The sequence below is a fragment of the Syngnathus floridae genome, chromosome 4 (assembly GCF_059516105.1).
Source record: "Syngnathus floridae isolate MCC-2025c chromosome 4, RoL_Sflo_1.0, whole genome shotgun sequence".
NCBI classification, from domain to species: Eukaryota; Metazoa; Chordata; class Actinopteri; order Syngnathiformes; family Syngnathidae; genus Syngnathus; species Syngnathus floridae.
The window spans coordinates 13,709,916-13,728,075 of NC_142416.1; the positions used below are offsets into that span (position 1 = coordinate 13,709,916).

An 18,160-nucleotide genomic window follows, 5' to 3' on the forward strand; every position below is an offset into this window, starting at 1 on the left:
TGTTGATTTTAGATTGATTTTTAATCCCAAATTAATGAAGTCTCAATGTTTCTATAATTATAATTTACTCCCCTATAAACGTGTTTCTTTAGTAATGTAATTTTATTGACATAAAACCAACCAATTATTAATCGAGGCAAATTAATCAAATTACGTAATGAATACATTTGAACTATTGCTGCCTAAAAATAACCATATCAGCAGACGTTTGAACTGTTTTTCATTTGGCCGCATATCAAGCAGTTTTACTACATTGAGAATCTCTGACTGTTCACTTGTGGGGTTTTTTTTGGTTCGAAAAATAAAGTGTATAGGTATTGTCAATGCATTGTAGGAATATATCCGAGCAGTGCTGTACTTTCGGTTGGGGGCGGTGTTGACGGAGCTGGCGTCCGTCCAGCTCGCCTGGTCTCCGGATGAGGTCAGTTGAAACTCCGCCTCCCGCTCCTGTGTAGCGCGGCTGCGATTCAAGCCAAGGATGTGGGAAGACACAAAGAGGGAAGTACCAACATACCGGCGGACGCCTTGCCGACCGCGACGTTTTTATCCCGTTAAATACAACCTGCTCATGAAGAACAGGTTGGCCATTCATTATTGCCGGTGAGTCAAATATAGCTTTAGGCGTTGACGTTACGATAATTTTGTAACATCGTGGAAAAAAGTCAGCTTTTTTAGCCCACTTCGTGTCGTCGGCGGGCTACTCGTGGTAATGGAAAAGTAGTCAGCGGTGACATGACAAAATCGCCGCCGTAAATTGTTGTCTGCCTAACTACAATAAATGTTTTGTTAGGAAATTACTCAATCGAATTGATCTGGTAAAATAATTTTAGTTTCCGATGTATGTCCAATTATAGTAATTGAGCAGAGCACTCCACACAATTTAGTCTCGTGTTATTCTTTGTCGCACTATTGCAGCTGCCGTGTGTTCGGACATGTCATTTATTTGTTATCCAAACTATGCGGGAGGCACCATTCAAACACAGTCACGTGACGATGGAACGCGTGCACACTTTCGTGTCCATTTACGCTCATCTTGTTTGTGTAGTTTGGTGGTTTCCAACCTTTGAGCCTTTGCATTTGAAAATTCTCACGGCACACAACCTCATTTCCTTTTTGGACTGTGCTGTACAGCTCCTGGCGCCCACAGACCGCAAAGTCTTCCCTACATTGTTAGTTCTGCAAGTTATCTGCGCAGGATGTTTTTTTTTTTTTTTAACTCAGATGTTGTGTCATAAATTCCTGTAAGTGTAACTTATCTAATACTTTTGCCTTACTTTGGTGAAATTGGGTGAGGCTCGCCACCTAGCTCAGAGATTGAACTGTATGACCTCTGTCTATATCTAGTTTGACACACTATTACGCTCAGTGGGATATAAATCACACCATCATTCTCAAATTAAAACAGGAAGTTATGTAGTGTGAACACAGCCATTCAATGGCTTTAGAAGCCATGAAATATGAACTCGGCAAGAGATCTGTCGCTCTACCGCTGTTGGTAGGGAAATGATTCCAGAGTTCAAAATCTCACTGGTAGCTTTTCTGTTGCAATGTAGACTGTTGAGCACAACAGTGCTCATTTCGCTCAAAGAAATGATGTTTCGATAGTAAAACACGTGAATTCTTAAACAATAATGCGTAACGCAGAGTTTCTTTTCAAGTAGGCATCTTCAAGATGATGAGAAGCCAGGCTGCTGCTTAGCTGAACAAACTCTCTTGCCTGTGTGCAGGTTTGGGCATGCCAATTCTTGTGGGGATGGTTCAATGTTTTAGACAGCCTCTGGCGTGTTTAAATGGAATCCAGTCCTATCATTCTTTTGCAGTGAAAGGGACTTCTGTATTTTTCTAATTGTCGACATTATTGTGTGCTAATGCAGGCAAAGAACAAGACAAAGGTTTTGAGTCATTAAGCTCTGGAGATTTCTCAGTTTGGATGTGAAGAATGACTGGGTAGGTTTGACTGTTGACGTACTACAGAAACTCACACACACCCACAGCTTTCGATGCATTCTCATTATGCTCCTGCTGGCCTGAAAACCGCTTGTTCTGTCATGGTCGCATGATGCCGACTGACCAGCGCTGACATTTTAGCCACATTTTAAAAGACTCGGTGTGAAATTCATCAGGAGACCGGCTGTTGTTTTACTAACAAGTGACTGTCTTAAAAAAAGGTATTTTTCCATGCACAATATTCCCTTTATTGAGACACTCTGCCAGCTGGTCCCATACTGGAGTGTCCTCTCGCACAATATCAGTTGGTAGGAAGTTTTCATGTCATGATTGTGATTCTTCATGATTGCCATTCTTCAGCATAGCAAAGCACAAAGGGGTCGTTTTCAGAAAACATACTCCAGACGTGTGACATGTGAGCCCAAAACTGAACATAACAAAACCTGCTTTAAATCAAACCCATGAATCAAGATAGTAGTTGACACTCAGCCCTTTGTTTGCAGGAGATTGATGTGTTGTGGTCTACCGTGTTGGAACGGTTGTTACATGGACAGATTGAACACCAAGAACTGGCATATCCAAAATTATTTTTGAATTGATTATCTTTGAATGGGTTCACTCTTACTTATCGTTGCAGGTACCTTGAGGGATCAAAATGAAACCACCGTAACAGAGTTGGCAGCTAGAATTCTCAGCTCAAAATACATTCCTGCAAAAACAACAGCTTAAATATCAGTAAGGTTGTTCATTTTATCTTGGCGTCATATAAGCAATATTGGAAACAAGTCTAGGAATAAATTCTATAGGGACATTTAAAATATTGATGTAGCTCAAACTGGATCATCATCCGCAGCTTGGAGTCGGACCTTTTATTTTAAGACTCTCCTTACTTGACAAGGTCTCTGAGGGAAGGTGATGACTTTAAGAAAAGAAGAAGTGATGAGGGTCATTTCCTCATTGAGCTGTCATAAGGCAAACTTTAACCTAATGAGGATAAAATGAAAGACCTCAGATTCTATTGAAGAAACCGAGTTCATCAGAATATATGAGACCGTCATTTTTGATTCATGTTTGTGATCACCATACAGAAGAGAGTCTGAATAAGGCCGTGTAAAAGGAGGAAGGATGTTGCGCAATCCACTTGATTACCAAACAGTATACAGTACTTACATTAGAAGTGCTTGTTTGTAGCATGGAAGATGATGCTTAGCATTATCGTCATAGTTATTACAACGCACCGCGAAACCTCCGTCAGACACAAGTCTCACAATATAGAAAAAAATGCAATAAACATCAATCTAAAATACCCCTGAAATTAATTGATAAAATAATTGCTACAATTGATAAAATAATTGCTACAATAATTCATTGTAAAACAACTTGATTGTGATACTTCTACATGTCATGCACATGGACCTCTCTGATTTCAGTTCATTCCTGATTGTTACTGAACTGCTACAAATGGAATTGCATTTTGGCCAGCGTGCATCCTGGCAACTGTGGAAGTTGTAGTGCTGTAAAACCCAGAAACTGTGCAGAAATGCACAAAGATGTGGGAGGCGCCTTGTCACCTTGAGTCAGAGTGTGAAACGTGCCAAAAATACACCGTGGGTAAAATTGTATATCTACAAAGCAACCATGTGTGAAACCTTCTATCGCTTTGTTTTTCTTATCTGTTTTTTAATGTAACTCCAAATATTCTTACTATAAAGTTGTGTAAAATAACACCTTTTCTGCCAGCCGGGTGTTTTCCCACATGGAAAATGTTGTTAGTTACGAAATGATAAGAGCACATTTTGCCTCCCAATATTTAATATACGCATTTGTTCGGCCTCGCCTGTGGTCAAACACTCGGTGTGGGGCTGAATGATGAAGTATGCCTTTGCAACAGCTGCTGATGAAGCAAAGGCCGCGTTGTGAAGCGGTTTGGGCAAACTATTTGGGTATTTGTTGGCTAGGCTACTTTCCAGGTCACGTGATTACAGTAGAAATTGATGACGCCAATGACATGTGATTCTTTGGAATCTATGATGTCAGTTAGTGGGTGGCTGACTTCTCTCCCACACTTGTAACAGGATCAAGCCTGCCATTGATGTCGTGCACCAAACACTATGTAGGCTATAAGATCTACCCAAAAAATATTTAGAGTAGAATCCTTGTACCTGCATACGTGAGACCTAACAAACGACATGTTGGTTCAACAATTAACATAACATCGTCAAAAAAAACACAAATCATTACAATTTTTTTTAGGAGTTAAAAGATTGAAATCAACTTCACTGAGTGCTGTAAAAAGCTTAACAGGTGTCATACACAGTTTTAAAAATGACCTGTCAAAATTCACCAAACAATTTATTGTTTGTCAGTTTGGCCAAGTTAGAAAAACATTTCAGAAAAAAACACATTTTATTGTTATACTCCCTGTGCAAATCCTCACACTTCTCAAACACCACAACATTTTCTAATTCGTTCGAACATTATTTTTCTAAACTCTCCTCTTAATTGTCATAAGAATGTAGGCCTATCTTTAGAGAAGAGTGACGATATGGACAGCGGTCTACATTAATGCTCTCCACCACTTGAGTGCTCTGTCCATTAGAACAGCTCTTTCATCATTTAAGTGGTTGAGTGGACGTATAAATGCTCTTCTCAAGGGAGCTGAAATAAGATTTGATATTCAAGCTTAAAATGTTTATACACTTGAAGTGGATACAATTCAAACATAACCACCAATTGTCATTAAAAATGAAAATGGCCGGTGGATGTGCACAGTCAGCGAAATAATGTCTGTCTGTCTAGAAGAAAACTAGTCTTGATTGAACTGCTGTCAAGTTCCCCTGCTGCATTTGTGACACACACACATCTCGAGACCCGCATTGCTTTTATGGCCTTCGACTCGACAACAAAGCTGTCCCGCCTATCATGACATTTATGGATGAGCACTTTAGGATGACTTCGATAGTTACTCCGATTACTGCGAAGTCCTCAGTATCTTGCTTTGTGATGTTTTGAACATACTCAATTACACTACCTGCTTGTTCCCGTCTTGGCTGTAACTTTGTCAAGATAGATTGAGGCGCTATCATTGCATTTTCTGTTCTTTGGATATAAATAAATGATTTGTAATTACTGCTTGACTGAGCTAATGCTTATTTGTTCCACTGGCAAATTAGATCAATCATACACATGTGGAGTTATTTCCAGCCCCTGTTAAAAGCTAATCCAATAAGTCAGTGATGGATGGAGTGGAAAACAGTTGGTGGCAGGCAGTAGGGTTAGGATATTGTGAAATGAAATATTTAATTGAATTTCATTCTTGAAATAGAAGTCAAGCATAAACACTGATACATCTGAGTAAATTGCAGTTTAATCCATGATAATGCTACTTTTCATATGGCTAGGATGTTATTATTCTCTGTGAAAACAAGTAGTTATTTTTATTTATTTATTTATTTATTTTTTTTACAAATCCCTTTACGTCCACAAAAATAAATGAGTGTGTTGTTGAGGAATTTTTAGGCCTGCAATCAATTATAAGGGTGGTGTAGCTCAGTGGTAGAGTGTTTGTCTCCTAATTTGCAGGTTGTGGGTTCAACCCTCATCCCTGGTGATCATGTCGAGGTGTCCTTGAGCAAGACACTGAACCCTGAATTGCTCCCAGTGGCGCCAGCAGCCTCCCACTGGTAGAATCTCTTAATTTTGTTGTACAATGACAATAAAGTCATTCTGTCTATTTTGTATTTGTTTATTTTACCAAGACTTGACCAAATGAATATCTTTATTTTTCTCTTCTACAGAACATCGTCAAGATGCAAGAGGGGGATGAGCCACTTCCTTATGGGCAGCAGTCGGATAGCCGTCTAAAGAGCAAGAAGCCACCCAGTCTTGTCATAGCAATACCCAACCCTGAAGAGATGATGCCTCATGACCCCACTAAACAGGTAGGTTTCTCACCATTCACTATTTTCAGCACTCACCAACATGTTTGAAGGGGTTCCATGATTTTCATATTTAATGTTATACTCTAATTGTTGGTCTTGTGAAAGCAATTGAGGCTAAATGGAGTGCTCGGCTGGGTTTCAGCCAGCAGTGGTACAGCTGATTTATTTTCAATCTCAACCAGTAGTCTGATGAACAACTTGGCATCTGTTCGTTGCGTGACATCCATGATGCTTAATACAGCACAAGTCCTTGGGCAGCATCATTCTGACCCAGATGACATTCACGTGGAAACAGGAGTCTAGAACATTCAAGGAAATTGACCCAGTCTTGTTAATCCAACCAACCATCCATCCATTCATTCGTCTGCCGCTTCTCCACTGAAATTTACAAAATAGCAATGTATCTATTTTCATTGCTCACTGATTTTGCTTGCAGCGTGAAACTACATACTACACCTAAATGATCAACAGGGGCATAGCAACTTAGATATTGATCATGCATTGGATCAATAATGTTTCCTATCGCCAGAATGCTGTACGTTACACTTTTCTCACTAGGTAGTTGGTTTGTGTTGTAGCAGGCCTCTTAGGAATTTTCATGATCTTGCACATTCATCCTCTAGGAGTATGGCGATCAACAAGGCAAGCAGCCAAAAATAATCTTTCTCTGCCAATAGTGCAGGAGTGAGACCCAGGACGAAGAATCAGGACTGTAGTGTATATTTTTTTTAAAGATGGAACACATTCAAGTTCAACTATGTTAATCTCGTTGTTTGCCAGGGCAGAGTATCATGTTGGCCAGCTGTCCTTTGCATTTGTAGGCATGAAGCCAAACCTTTCTCCCCTGCAGGCCCCTTGCTCAGAATGCAAACATGGCTTTTCAGTACCACTGAGTAGAAGACAAACTGTTTTATGGTACATGTTGCCCCCTTAAAGTGTTCGTGAAGATCATTCACTGTAGAACACCATGCATACATTTGTTATCAAGAGTCAACCAACCATGCACTCTCATTACCCAAAAAAAAGAACATTTGGAAAGCCTGTGCTCCATGGTGTTCTTAAGGTCATAAACTAGTTGACTAATATTTTTCTGAAATCTATTGTACTGTCCCCAATTTAAATACACTTAATTAAAATGTTTTGCAGAGAATAATACATGCACAGTTGAACAACTCTGAAGATAGTATCGCTTTTTTTTTAATCTGCTTATTGGTAATTCATCCCAAGCAAGTTGAAACTTTCTTCTCCCGTCTGTTTTACTCCAACAAAGGTATAAAATGTATTGCCTTTATTTCTGGTTTGGTCAGCCCCTTCGGCCATCTTTGAAGAAAAACACCGGTGGCCAAGCAACCAGCTCTGTGTCCGAGAGTGTCACCGGAGCCGGAGATGGAGGCCTGTCAGCCTCAGAGAGAAGGGAAAAGTTTGGAAGGCAGACTTCGCTCTCACAAAGTATTCGCAAGTAAGATCATATTGTTTGTTCTTTCATAACTGAGCAAAAAACTATTGCAACCTGATGGACTCTTATCAGACTAAAGCTCTGTCCGCCATCTTTTCTTTGTGCCCGCAGGAATACAGCCCAGTGGTTTGGGATAGGAGAAGACTGTGAAAGTAAGCAGCAGGTTTGGCAGAGGAAAAGTCTGCGCCATTGCAGCCAACGCTATGGCAAGCTGAAGCCACAATTTAGAGATCCCGACACGGCCACAAACCTCGAGCAGAGCCTGGAATCACCGGTCCCAGCCAAGATGCCTAAGGTGCTCTGTTGACAATAAGACATGTAAATATACTTCATACTGATCAAGACTAGAGCTCACTGTTCAACCAGACTCAATATGCTCATATTATTTTGCCTCCTGTTCATCCTCCTCCTTGAGCTCGCCACTAATAGCAACATCTATCTCTCATCTCCTCCTCCTCTTTGCTAGATTGTGGACCCCCTGGCGCGGGGACGAGCGTTCCGTTACCCAGAAGACTCTTGGGACACTCGCTCGCCCAAGGCTCCCATCACCCCGGGGGTCACCTCACTCAGCTCCTTTACTAGCCAGCGCTCCGGGTACAGTCGCTTGCCCAAACGTAAGAGGGAGTCTGTTGCCCGCATGAGCATCCGCGCAGCAAATAACCTGCTGAGGGTGGGTCCGACTCCGCAAAGTCTCCATGTGTGTGTGTGTGTGTGTGTGTGTGTGTCCATGCATATGTTACAGCTGTATTAGTAGTCACAGAGTTGACTGTCGTGTGTTAGAAGCCCACCGTTCACAAAAATCAACATCACTTAGTCTACATCCTGCTTTCAGGCAAGGAAAAAGTCAGAGGATGCCAAATGTGTGGGGGAAAAAAAGAAATTAATTCAAATGAAACACTGTAGTCGAATCAGTTAGACTGGTGTAAAATGAGGCAGCCATTTGAATAATATAAAGGGTTGCCCTATGGAATTTCTTAATTCGATAGATGACATCCACTTTGTCATTATATTTTAGAAAACAAAAGGTTTCTGATAGAAAATAGTGTCTTGATCATGGTGACATTGATGAGTAAATTTATGACAAATCGTGTGTCTTTCTCCCCAACCACCACCACTACCACTAGGGCCGTAGCGGCTTAGTGGAGTCCCTTACCGGCCGCAACTTTCCCAAGAGGAGCTTTGTCAGGCCCAGCTGGCTGGACGATGACACTGTGGACTCAGCAGACATGTCTGAGTCACTCTTTTTTAGCAAGGTCAGACAGATCGCAGAGTAAATGCTCTGTCATTACAACAATTTCTGTTTTTTGATGCACCATACTTATCTTTCCTCCTCACTGAACAAAAAGAATTCTCCAGGATTTTGTTAGCTATAGCCATTACCAACTTTTTTGCAGGTCGATGTCCACGATGAGTTGTACTCTATGGCTGATGATGTATTTGAGTCACCACCAATGTCTGCTGCTTTTGCTCCCAGTGAGCAACCAGACCAGAAATTCTCAAGCCTGTGAGTAAAACAACAACAACTATAACATTAGAACAATTAATTCTCCCTCCCTGCAAAATCCTGGCATTCTAACAGGCATGTGTAAACCTAATATCCATGGACTAGTATATGCGTCAAAGTAATGTCTTGAAATCCTATTTGGTCTTTCCTCTCCCCAGTAAGGATGTATCTCGAACACCTCACACACCAACAGCGGCCCAGGAGAAAAGCCATTCGCGACGTGGCCGTCGCATCGCTTCCCAAGTGAAGCACTTTGCTTTTGACAACAAAAAGCGTCACTATGGAATGGGCGTCGTGGGCAAGTGGCTGAACCGGCACTACCGACGCAGCCTCAGCAGTACCGTCCAGAAGCAGTTGGATGACTTCCACAGCCATAGGTTAGGGATGGAGGCTTACTATGTCTAAAATAATAATAGTTGACTTGCAGAACCACCACTTGCAAAAACATGACGGTTGAACAAGGTCAATGTAGGGTTGGGTGGGGCAATGTGTTTAAACTACACACTTAGAGTAAGTGAAGATGTTTTTCGTGCTTTTAAGTCATCATTTGTATTTTCAGGCCTTACTTTACCTACTGGATCACCTTTGTCCATATTGTAATCACGTTGCTGTCCTGCTGTACTTATGGTTTTGCCCCTGTGGGGTTTGCACAACATTCTAAAACAGACCTAGTAAGTGAATATTGACTTTTTTTTTCCCCCATATCTGACAGGATCATGTTATTTCCACTTGTTTTTTTTTTTTTTTTGCACAATATGTGACATTTTTATGATCCCCGTTTACTCGTGTACAGCATCTTGTCAAGTCTCTGTTGTCGTCATGTCTGCTGTAATTCATGCAGCCCTGTGTCGCCCTCTGTAGGTGCTGAAGAATAAAGGCATCTATGAGAGTGTCAAGTACATCCAACAACAGAACTTTTGGATCGGCCCGAGATCTGTAAGTGTGACTTCACGTGCTGAATTTTACTGATACAGACCCATTCGAAAACAAGAATATTATTTCCTTTCCTCCTCAGGATGACCTGATTCATTTGGGGGCCAAGTTTTCTCCATGTATCCGCCAGGACAGACAAATAGTCCATCTGATTCAGAAGGCCAAAGATCTGGAGAAAGAGTCTGGGTGTTGTGTTCAGAATGACAACTCTGGATGTGTGCAGACTCTCAACTCGGACTGCTCTGTATGTTGCTCGGCACATGCACGCATCTTTGTAACACAACTTTACTGAGTGGGAATATGGTAGCACGCGCTGAACTCATTCCGGCACGTGCACATTTAATCTTTGACAATGTAATCCCTTTATAATACTAATTATTAACAGGATTTGTTCAAAGGTATGCAGCAGTATTGTTTTGTTTATTTCTTTTTTTCTTTTTTTTTTTACTGTCCCCTACATGGGAATTATCTTGTGATAAATATTGGATCCTTAAACAAACTGTCCACGCAGGAGACACTGGCCACTTTCATCAAATGGGACAATGAACTTGTGGATATCAGCAGGTCCTCTGGCTCTGTATGTCACCAGGATCCCAGGTGAGCACAGGCCCATATTGCTTGAGTAGAAGCTATTCTAATTGAATAACTGGACTTGTAAGTTTGGACTGCATCTTTACAAATCTCCTCTCTGCCTCACTATGTGGCGTGCTGTGAAGAGTATGTGAAGAGCCTGCTTCTGCAGAGCCTCACACGTGGCCAGATGACATCACCCTGTGGCCGGTGAGGAAATTCAAATATTGTGGAGATTTTTTTTTTTTTGTCAGTTCAAAAGCATGCACACTCTTTGTCTGTTTTGCGGTCATGCATAGATATGTGTGCGTGTGTGTCCAGGTGTGTACATATCCACAAAAATGGAACCATACCGGCTACAGACACATGGACTGTAACATCAAGGGTCGACCTTGCTGTATAGGCACTAAGGGCAGGTGAGATGTTGTTCATATCTACCTTTTGACTGACCTCAGTGGCTCATTAAGATATGACATGTTCAGTATGATCGTGTCAAAGTGCCATTATTTACCCTTCCCGTAGGTGTGAGATTACAACCAGGGAGTATTGCTCTTTCATGCATGGCTACTTCCATGAGGATGCCACACTATGCTCACAGGTAGTGTGAGTGTGCAAAATTTACTTTTGTGTGTCTCAAAGTATTTTTTTTTTAATTCACATGCCAACTTTTTACAGGTCCATTGTCTGGATGACGTTTGTGGCCTGCTTCCCTTCCTAAACCCTGATGTACCTGATCAGTTCTACCGTTTCTGGTTGTCCCTTTTCCTCCACGCTGGGTATGCACGTCCTCATGCAAAATATTTAGTCTTGAACTTGTTTGATTATTTTTTTTTTTTTTTTGGGAGAGTCTGCTAAACATAAATTTAAGTAATCTACATGTTGCTACCAAATGCGATACTCCACATAAAACGTTTTACAACTTGTTTAAAGACCATTAACTTGCAATATTTGTAAATCCCCCATATTGCTTTAAACTGTTCGCTCGTGTGATTCTTAAATACTCTTCGTTCCTAGTATGTGAAGAACCCTCGAGTTTTTCTTTAAAGAAGAGTCATAGAGCTTAATTCAAAATGGATTGCCGGCTGTGTAGCGCCCAAATGATTTAATCAAGCTTCAGAAATTCATGTGTATATTTGTTTGTGTTTAGGTTACTACACTGCGTGGTATCAGTAGTGTTTCAGATGACCATATTGAGGGACCTGGAGAAGCTGGCTGGGTGGGTGCGCATTTCCATCATTTACGTCTTCAGTGGTATAACTGGAAACCTTGCATCTGCCCTTTTCCTGCCCTACAGAGCTGAGGTGGGTTTCTCTCTCCCATTATATTTGTCATACATTAGCGCGACCTCCACATACGCCATACATCGTGCAGGGGCTGCAAATAGTGCAATAGAGGAGCCATAACTGTATCCACTGGAGACCCAAGCCTGGGTTTTTACTTGACTACTACTTTGTTGAAGTTTTAAAATCATTTTAAGCAGCAAAACTGCCAAAACATTAACCGGTGCTGCCATGTTTAATGATGCAATCCAACACTGTGGCGCAAGTCAATGACAAACACACACACACTGTGTCAATTTTGCAGTCTTTGCACACTTATAATCTCAAACACTTTCTACTCTTTTACTAGATTTACATTTCATTGAAAACCGTAAGGTCTAGTGCGAGTATTTGGACAGTAGAAACAAAACTCTCATGAGACAGATAGTATGTGTTCTGTGCTTCCTTCAAAATCAAAAATAGAAATTCGTTACCAAATAAGCCAAACTGTGTTTTCCTGTTGATAACAGTCAACATCACTGGATGTTCCGGCACTGCCTCATATCCGCTGTTGTTGTCTTGTGTTTTTCCTAGTGTTCCCACTCACTGGTTTAACGCGGCTTAGTTCACTTACTGGAGAAGGTTTCCCCAGTCTGGGGATTATCAAAGCAGATTTAACCTTCTATTTACTCAAATGACTTCTAGTGAGACATGCTGGTAAATACCCAGGTGCCTTCGGCCTCCAATAATAATTCACACGATAAGATCCCAACCTGGCGCATGAACAGCACCCCTTTCAAATTATAATGAAAATGCTATAAATACATTTAGTTCATTCATTGAATGCGTGTGTCTATCATGTACCCAGCATTGCGAAATGATAAATAACTGTTCTGATAACTGTTGCAACGTGTTGATCTGAAAACTAGGTGTGGGAAAAAAACATGTTCAAGATTACCTACTTTTTACTGGCAGGACTTTTGCACGTGTGTGTGTGTGGGTCTGCAAATGGCGACTTTCTTCCTTTTTGGGATTAGTCTAATACCATTGTGTGGCCAAACAAAGGCCGTTACCAACTGGGATTATTCACTGTTCTACACCGAGACGGTTCTGGAACTTGTTCTTATCCTCACACCTTCTTGCGTGTTCAAAATTCATTCTGGAATACAGAAACAGCTACGGAATTTGGGAAATGTCCCACGTTGTAAACGTTCCATGGGAACTAATTAGAACCAGGCAAAAGTCACCTGTAATATATTTTTGCTCTGTCACATCACATTGGGACCTTTTGAACCCTGTTTTGTTTTCTCGCCACCTTATTGCGAAGTGAAGTAGTTTGGATTGTGACGCGCCTTGACGTGTGACTCAGAAATCCCACTGTTCAACTCGCCTACGAACTAACCAGCTCACAGGTCTTCACACACCAGGAATACCTACAGGAAGCGTCGCACAGGACAGTAAAGCCAGTTAAGAAGGTGGCGTAAGTGGATTACCCTTTAAGTGTGGGGTTAAGAAGACTTGGTGAAATTACTTGAATAACTCGTGTTTGATGCCAATATTTACACGCTGCAGATTTTTAGAAAGATTGCGCAGACCTCAGGTTGCGAAAGTAAGAGTGTGAGGCCATGCTTATCCCAACGGGTGATTTTCAGGCAGAACTCAATAGGAAAAAAGAACATTACTGCCTCGTGATAGCATCTCCGATAAAGGCTTGATCTCAGCCAATGACAAGCGACCATGTTGTGTGTTTGAAACTTGTCAGCCTTGCCGTCTGGGCCGTGTGGGTAGACGCGCTGTGAATCGTTCTTCTGTCTGTTTGTGGAATTTGGTTGTCTTCACAGATTAGCCATCTGCCATTTTACAACCAGGCAAGACTCCAAAATCAGACCTGACGTCATTTACACTAATCCTCTCGCCTTTACGACAATAGACTGGCTAAACATACCTCCCTAGACCCTGAATTTTCTGTGCTAATTGCTCTTGCTCTAGTCAACTATATTTTCAAGTATTCCTTTTTAAGTCTTGCAATGAGGAAGTTCCAAATATAATGTCAAGAAAAAAATAGAAAACAAACAAGTGTGGGGAAGAACATTCAAAGTACACGCAGAAAGGTCAAAACGAGGTCCATAATTGAGTGTTCCGGATTCTGTTTTCTTGTGACGTGAATGACTTCACGTTATTTCTTTCTGTCCCTCCAGGTGGGTCCAGCAGGTTCTCAATTCGGCCTCCTAGCGTGCCTATTTGTTGAGCTCTTTCAAGGTTGGCAGATGTTGGAGAAACCATGGAAAGCTTTTTTAAAACTCTTGGGAATAGTTTTTTTCCTCTTCTTGTGCGGCCTTCTACCCTGGATCGACAACATTGCCCACATTTTTGGCTTCCTCAGCGGCATGCTGCTCTCGTTTGCCTTTTTGCCCTACGTTACATTTGGAACTTTTGACAAGTACCGTAAACGCATCCTCATTGGCGTTTCGCTCCTGGCCTACATTGGCCTGTTCTCATCGCTCATTGTTTGGTTTTATATATACCCTATTAACTGGCACTGGCTGGAGCATCTCACATGCCTGCCCTTCACGAACAAGTTCTGCGAGAAGTACGATATTGATCACGACATTAACCATGTGGTGCACTAGTTACATTACCTTGCTGATGTCCTCTGTGACCAAGATAACCAGAGATAATCCAGGTTTTCTAAGTGCTCTTTAAATCTTTGGCAATTGTGACTTCTGTTATTGTTGTTTTATCAAAGGTACTCAGCAGAGTCTGATTATTAACACACTTCCATAAAGGTCGGACTCTGCCAGTATTTACCTGCTGCTCGGCCAATGCATCTTTAGACCCTGCGGATGGGAAAATTACTCAGGACCTCAAATGCAAAAAGCAGGATGAAACCAAAGAAGCATCACTGGTTTTGTTCAGCATTTTTAAAAGCATACAGACAAAGGCTGATCCAGCGGAAACGGATACCACCATTATCAAGTTAGGTGAACCGGATGCCCCACATAAATGACATTGGGGTCAAATACTGGACAAATGTGCTGTTTTAATGAATTTCTGTGTTTCGAAGAGATCCTCTTGTCTTGGCAGGCCAGTAGTTTTTGAAAAGTGTACATTGTTTAGGTCAACAGAAGTGGTGGGCAGAGGTGAGATTAGATTTGCTGCCATTCTACCCACCTTCAGTTTGTTACGTAAAGGTTTGTTACTAACCACAGCCATCGAGGAAGCGGCTGTGAGTGATCAATGCTGAGGGAATAAGAAATTAAGGGAGCCATGAGATTTATCGATTGACTTGCAGGTCACTTGACATTATGTAAAACATGAGATGTAATAATTTATTGTTCATCTTTTTTTTTTTTTTTTTACTTTGAACAAATGTTAGCCTGTAACGATTTCAACTTCCCTTTTGAACACATTTTAGCCTGTAACAATTTCAAATTCCTTCTGTTTTAAGCACCAAGATTGCCCTTTGTTTAAAGGACTGCCTGTTTAAAGGAACCCTCTGCACTGTGCCTTTTTTTTTTTTAACTTGAAAGCATGTGAATGTTTTAATCGAACCCCCAAAAACAATCATGACTTCACAGCACCTATTTGCACTTGGACCAAATGACTTTTGTAGATACAAACAAAAAAAGGCAACATGAACATTAATTTTTGTCATCAAAGCTCTACTTTAAGCTAATTTGAAAATCAATGTAATGTTAAAGCAATCATGTAAAAATAAATGACACTTTATTAATAATGTGCGTCTTGAAATGTACCGCAACCTATTTTGTTACTTGATGCTGTACTTTTGTAATTGAAATTGGGTAATACTTTGTGATATTGGTGATGATGTAGCTGTGATGAACTGATGAATTTCTAGAACTGTTAAATACTCAATTATATCTTTAACAATATATAGATAGCCGACCGAGGCAGTTTTTAAGGACACATAAACACTGACAAACTCGAAAATATATTCTTTATTATCTTCAGAACAAAACATTACAAAACTATTTCAACCACATTTGTCTTGATTCAAGACTTCAGCAGGCACAGAGGCTGAGTATCTTTACAAACAGAGAAGGCAAGAAGCTTGAACGGCTTATAAGGATAAGTGACATTAAGAAATCATATTGACTATTGTGCTCTTTTGTATGTGCTTTAAATGGCAGTGTTTAACATATCTGAATTTTTCCAGCCTCTTTACAGACTTGTGGCTGCATGGCTTGGATAAACTACATGGACAGAAGTATTGGGACATATGTCCTATATACTGTACATACAAAACTGATAGTAAATGTCCAGCATTTATCAAATGCAATATAAAGATATAAAAAAAAGAAAATATAAAACCTTTCTAATATTTTTCCTAATGGATGCATTCTTTTAGACCTTTCTCTAAAACAGTGTTTTTTGAAACTAGCGTCATGCCAGATGTTTTACTCTTCCTCAAAGGCAAATTGAGTGTGTCATCTTGCTCTATGTTTTAAAGAGATGATCACTGAGCCTAATGTCTCTTAAACTGTTCCTTTTCCAACCAGGGGCCTGCCACTGGTATCCATCCTGAGAAAAAAAAAAAAACAAGTCCCAAGTCTCAATATCCACTGTTGCGACGCATGAAAGCATGGCCCCTGACCGGGTAGAGCATTTCAGTGAAGGTGAGTGGCCCTACTGTGATCTCACTGGGGCCCTGCACCTTGAAACCGGACTTCTGGTAGAAGGGAACCAGGAAGTCCTCGCACATGAGCACAGCCCGCCGAACGTATGGCAAACAGCGGAGGTACTGCAGGTAGCGCCACATCAGGATTGAACCTTTGCCCTGTTGGCGGAAGGTGCGGTGGACAGCCAGGACGTGGATGTGGACCGTCATGCCGTGAGGCTTGTGGAGGGTCAGGGCATCCTGAAAGACAACTACAGGTCAGTCTGAATCTGTAAATGCAACATGAAAGTGGCAGCATTAGGAGATTTGGTATCCGTCTGAAGGTGCGGATCACTGGAATTAATTAACTTTTCTAAGATATCTTAATTTATTGAGATGCCCGTGCACCAGATGACGAGTAAACAGAAGTTACTTGGATATGTGTTGACTCTTACCATGTTAAGTCTCTCCCGGTCCCACAGTGAGCCGATAATGAAAGCCACCAGACGTCCCTCCTCGAACCAGCCCAGTGACAGCTCGGGACACAGCGTGAGGAAATGACGTACCTCATCCAGCAGGAGAGGGCACTCACCAGACACTGAGATGAATGCTGTAAGTGGATATGCGGACAAATGAACTTTGACTAATAGTTGATGTCGACCAGGGATGTCCAATCTTTTACAACTCAGGGTCATGTACAGAAAAATAGAAGTGAAATGCCCCACATTTAAACGTCTATCTATTACTTTTCTGTATTATTTATCGTATTAGGTCAGTTGAAGCCTAGGCCAGATGACTTTGGGTGGCAAACAACTACTTGTATTAACAAAGGACAGTTTTGAGTCGTCAATGAACCTTGGAAGCATTTTTAATATGTACATGTTTGTGTATGTTTTTGAGGGGGGGGGGGGGGGGGGGGTTAAAAAAAAATCACATTTTAAATGTGCCATCTAATAACATTCATCTTATGTTACAAGTTTATTTTGAATTCCACTAACTAATTGTCAAGCTTTCAATATGTCAAGGTTTTCTCGTTACCGAGCCAATTAGAATATGCATCAGGCCACAAATCGCTCACAAGCTGGACTTTGGACACCACTGTTAAACCCAAGATAGACATTGCTCGGTTACCTTCTCTCTCGATCTCAAATACGCTGATGGCGTCTTCAGGGCTGAGGGAGCGGAACTCGCTGGCCGGCAGCGTGTGTCGACGTCCCTGCGAGACTGGAGAGCGCATGTGGAGCGGCTTCGGGAACGTCATGGAGCTCACCACTGACATGCTTTCAAAACTACTTTCAGAAGTGTAAAGTAAAGAAACCTACGTGGGAACGGCAAATTAGTTAACTGTCTGATTGTTTTTTTTCCCTTTCTTTTTCTCCCGTTTCCTTCTGCTCTGTCGATCCTGCTGGTATCGTGCGTAAAGAAGACTGAGCTCCAGCCTTGCGCACCAGGAGCTTTTATAGCCTTCGCACACCGCACCTTAGACCGCGTGGTAATCCTTAAGTTGCCAGCTGGATAAGCAAACCTTTTCAACACGTGAGTGAGCTGAAGCTGAACAATAATCATATTGAGACGAGGTAAGGAGGGGTGTTTTCGTTTTTGCGTGTTGTGACTTATCCTGGATCAGTTGGTGGTATGACGAGGATATAAGTTCTCTTCGTCATACCACCAACACGAGCACCGCATCACATTTGGCTTTGGGGCGCCACATGTCAACAACAACATGTGAAAGGATTTTGATCGAAAGCCCTTTGAGCATTTTGTGTATCCTTTTAGTGCAGCTTTATGGTGCCTGTACTGGTATACGTTTTGATTTACAATGAGACAATTCAGCGTACGAGAAGAGCGACTGTCTTCTGAATGATTTATTTTGTTCTATATGTACCCTGCGAATGAAAATGAATGGATGAATACAGATTTAGCACCATGTAT

General features: G+C 41.4%; 2 protein-coding genes across 8 annotated transcripts; one reads left to right on the plus strand and one right to left on the minus strand.

The window, feature by feature from the left end:
- Positions 1 to 434: 434 nt before the first annotated feature.
- LOC148399280 (inactive rhomboid protein 2-like) lies at positions 435 to 17,544 on the plus strand. Of its 7 annotated transcripts, XR_015857941.1 has the most exons (22): positions 438 to 600; positions 5,530 to 5,630; positions 5,745 to 5,888; positions 7,196 to 7,347; positions 7,456 to 7,639; positions 7,811 to 8,014; positions 8,469 to 8,597; positions 8,739 to 8,848; positions 9,007 to 9,225; positions 9,408 to 9,519; positions 9,710 to 9,784; positions 9,864 to 10,025; positions 10,293 to 10,378; positions 10,498 to 10,561; positions 10,673 to 10,767; positions 10,874 to 10,949; positions 11,027 to 11,127; positions 11,499 to 11,652; positions 16,131 to 16,247; positions 16,422 to 16,506; positions 16,711 to 16,840; positions 17,399 to 17,544. XR_015857941.1 is itself a non-coding variant. In XM_088373270.1 (21 exons), the coding sequence occupies exons 5-21, from the start codon at positions 5,757 to 5,759 to the stop codon at positions 14,238 to 14,240; spliced, it is 2,487 nt and encodes an 828-aa protein (XP_088229396.1). In that variant the 5' UTR covers positions 446 to 600; positions 1,875 to 1,947; positions 2,585 to 2,682; positions 5,530 to 5,630; positions 5,745 to 5,756; the 3' UTR covers positions 14,241 to 15,346. The 7 variants fall into 7 exon arrangements, 6 of the variants coding, with proteins under 6 accessions (XP_088229398.1, XP_088229392.1, XP_088229396.1 ...); XM_088373270.1 differs by lacking the exons at positions 16,131 to 16,247; positions 16,422 to 16,506; positions 16,711 to 16,840; positions 17,399 to 17,544 and adding exons at positions 1,875 to 1,947; positions 2,585 to 2,682; positions 13,809 to 15,346 and having other exon boundaries at positions 446 to 600; XM_088373271.1 differs by lacking the exons at positions 16,131 to 16,247; positions 16,422 to 16,506; positions 16,711 to 16,840; positions 17,399 to 17,544 and adding exons at positions 1,875 to 1,947; positions 13,809 to 15,346 and having other exon boundaries at positions 446 to 600.
- On the minus strand, positions 15,552 to 17,852 carry aanat1 (aralkylamine N-acetyltransferase 1). Its single transcript, XM_088373273.1, has 3 exons — positions 17,360 to 17,852; positions 16,684 to 16,838; positions 15,552 to 16,489 (listed from the first exon to the last, which is right to left on the minus strand). Exons 1-3 carry the CDS (start codon positions 17,505 to 17,507, stop codon positions 16,184 to 16,186), a joined length of 609 nt encoding a protein of 202 aa, XP_088229399.1. The 5' UTR covers positions 17,508 to 17,852; the 3' UTR covers positions 15,552 to 16,183.
- Positions 17,853 to 18,160: the final 308 nt, after the last annotated feature.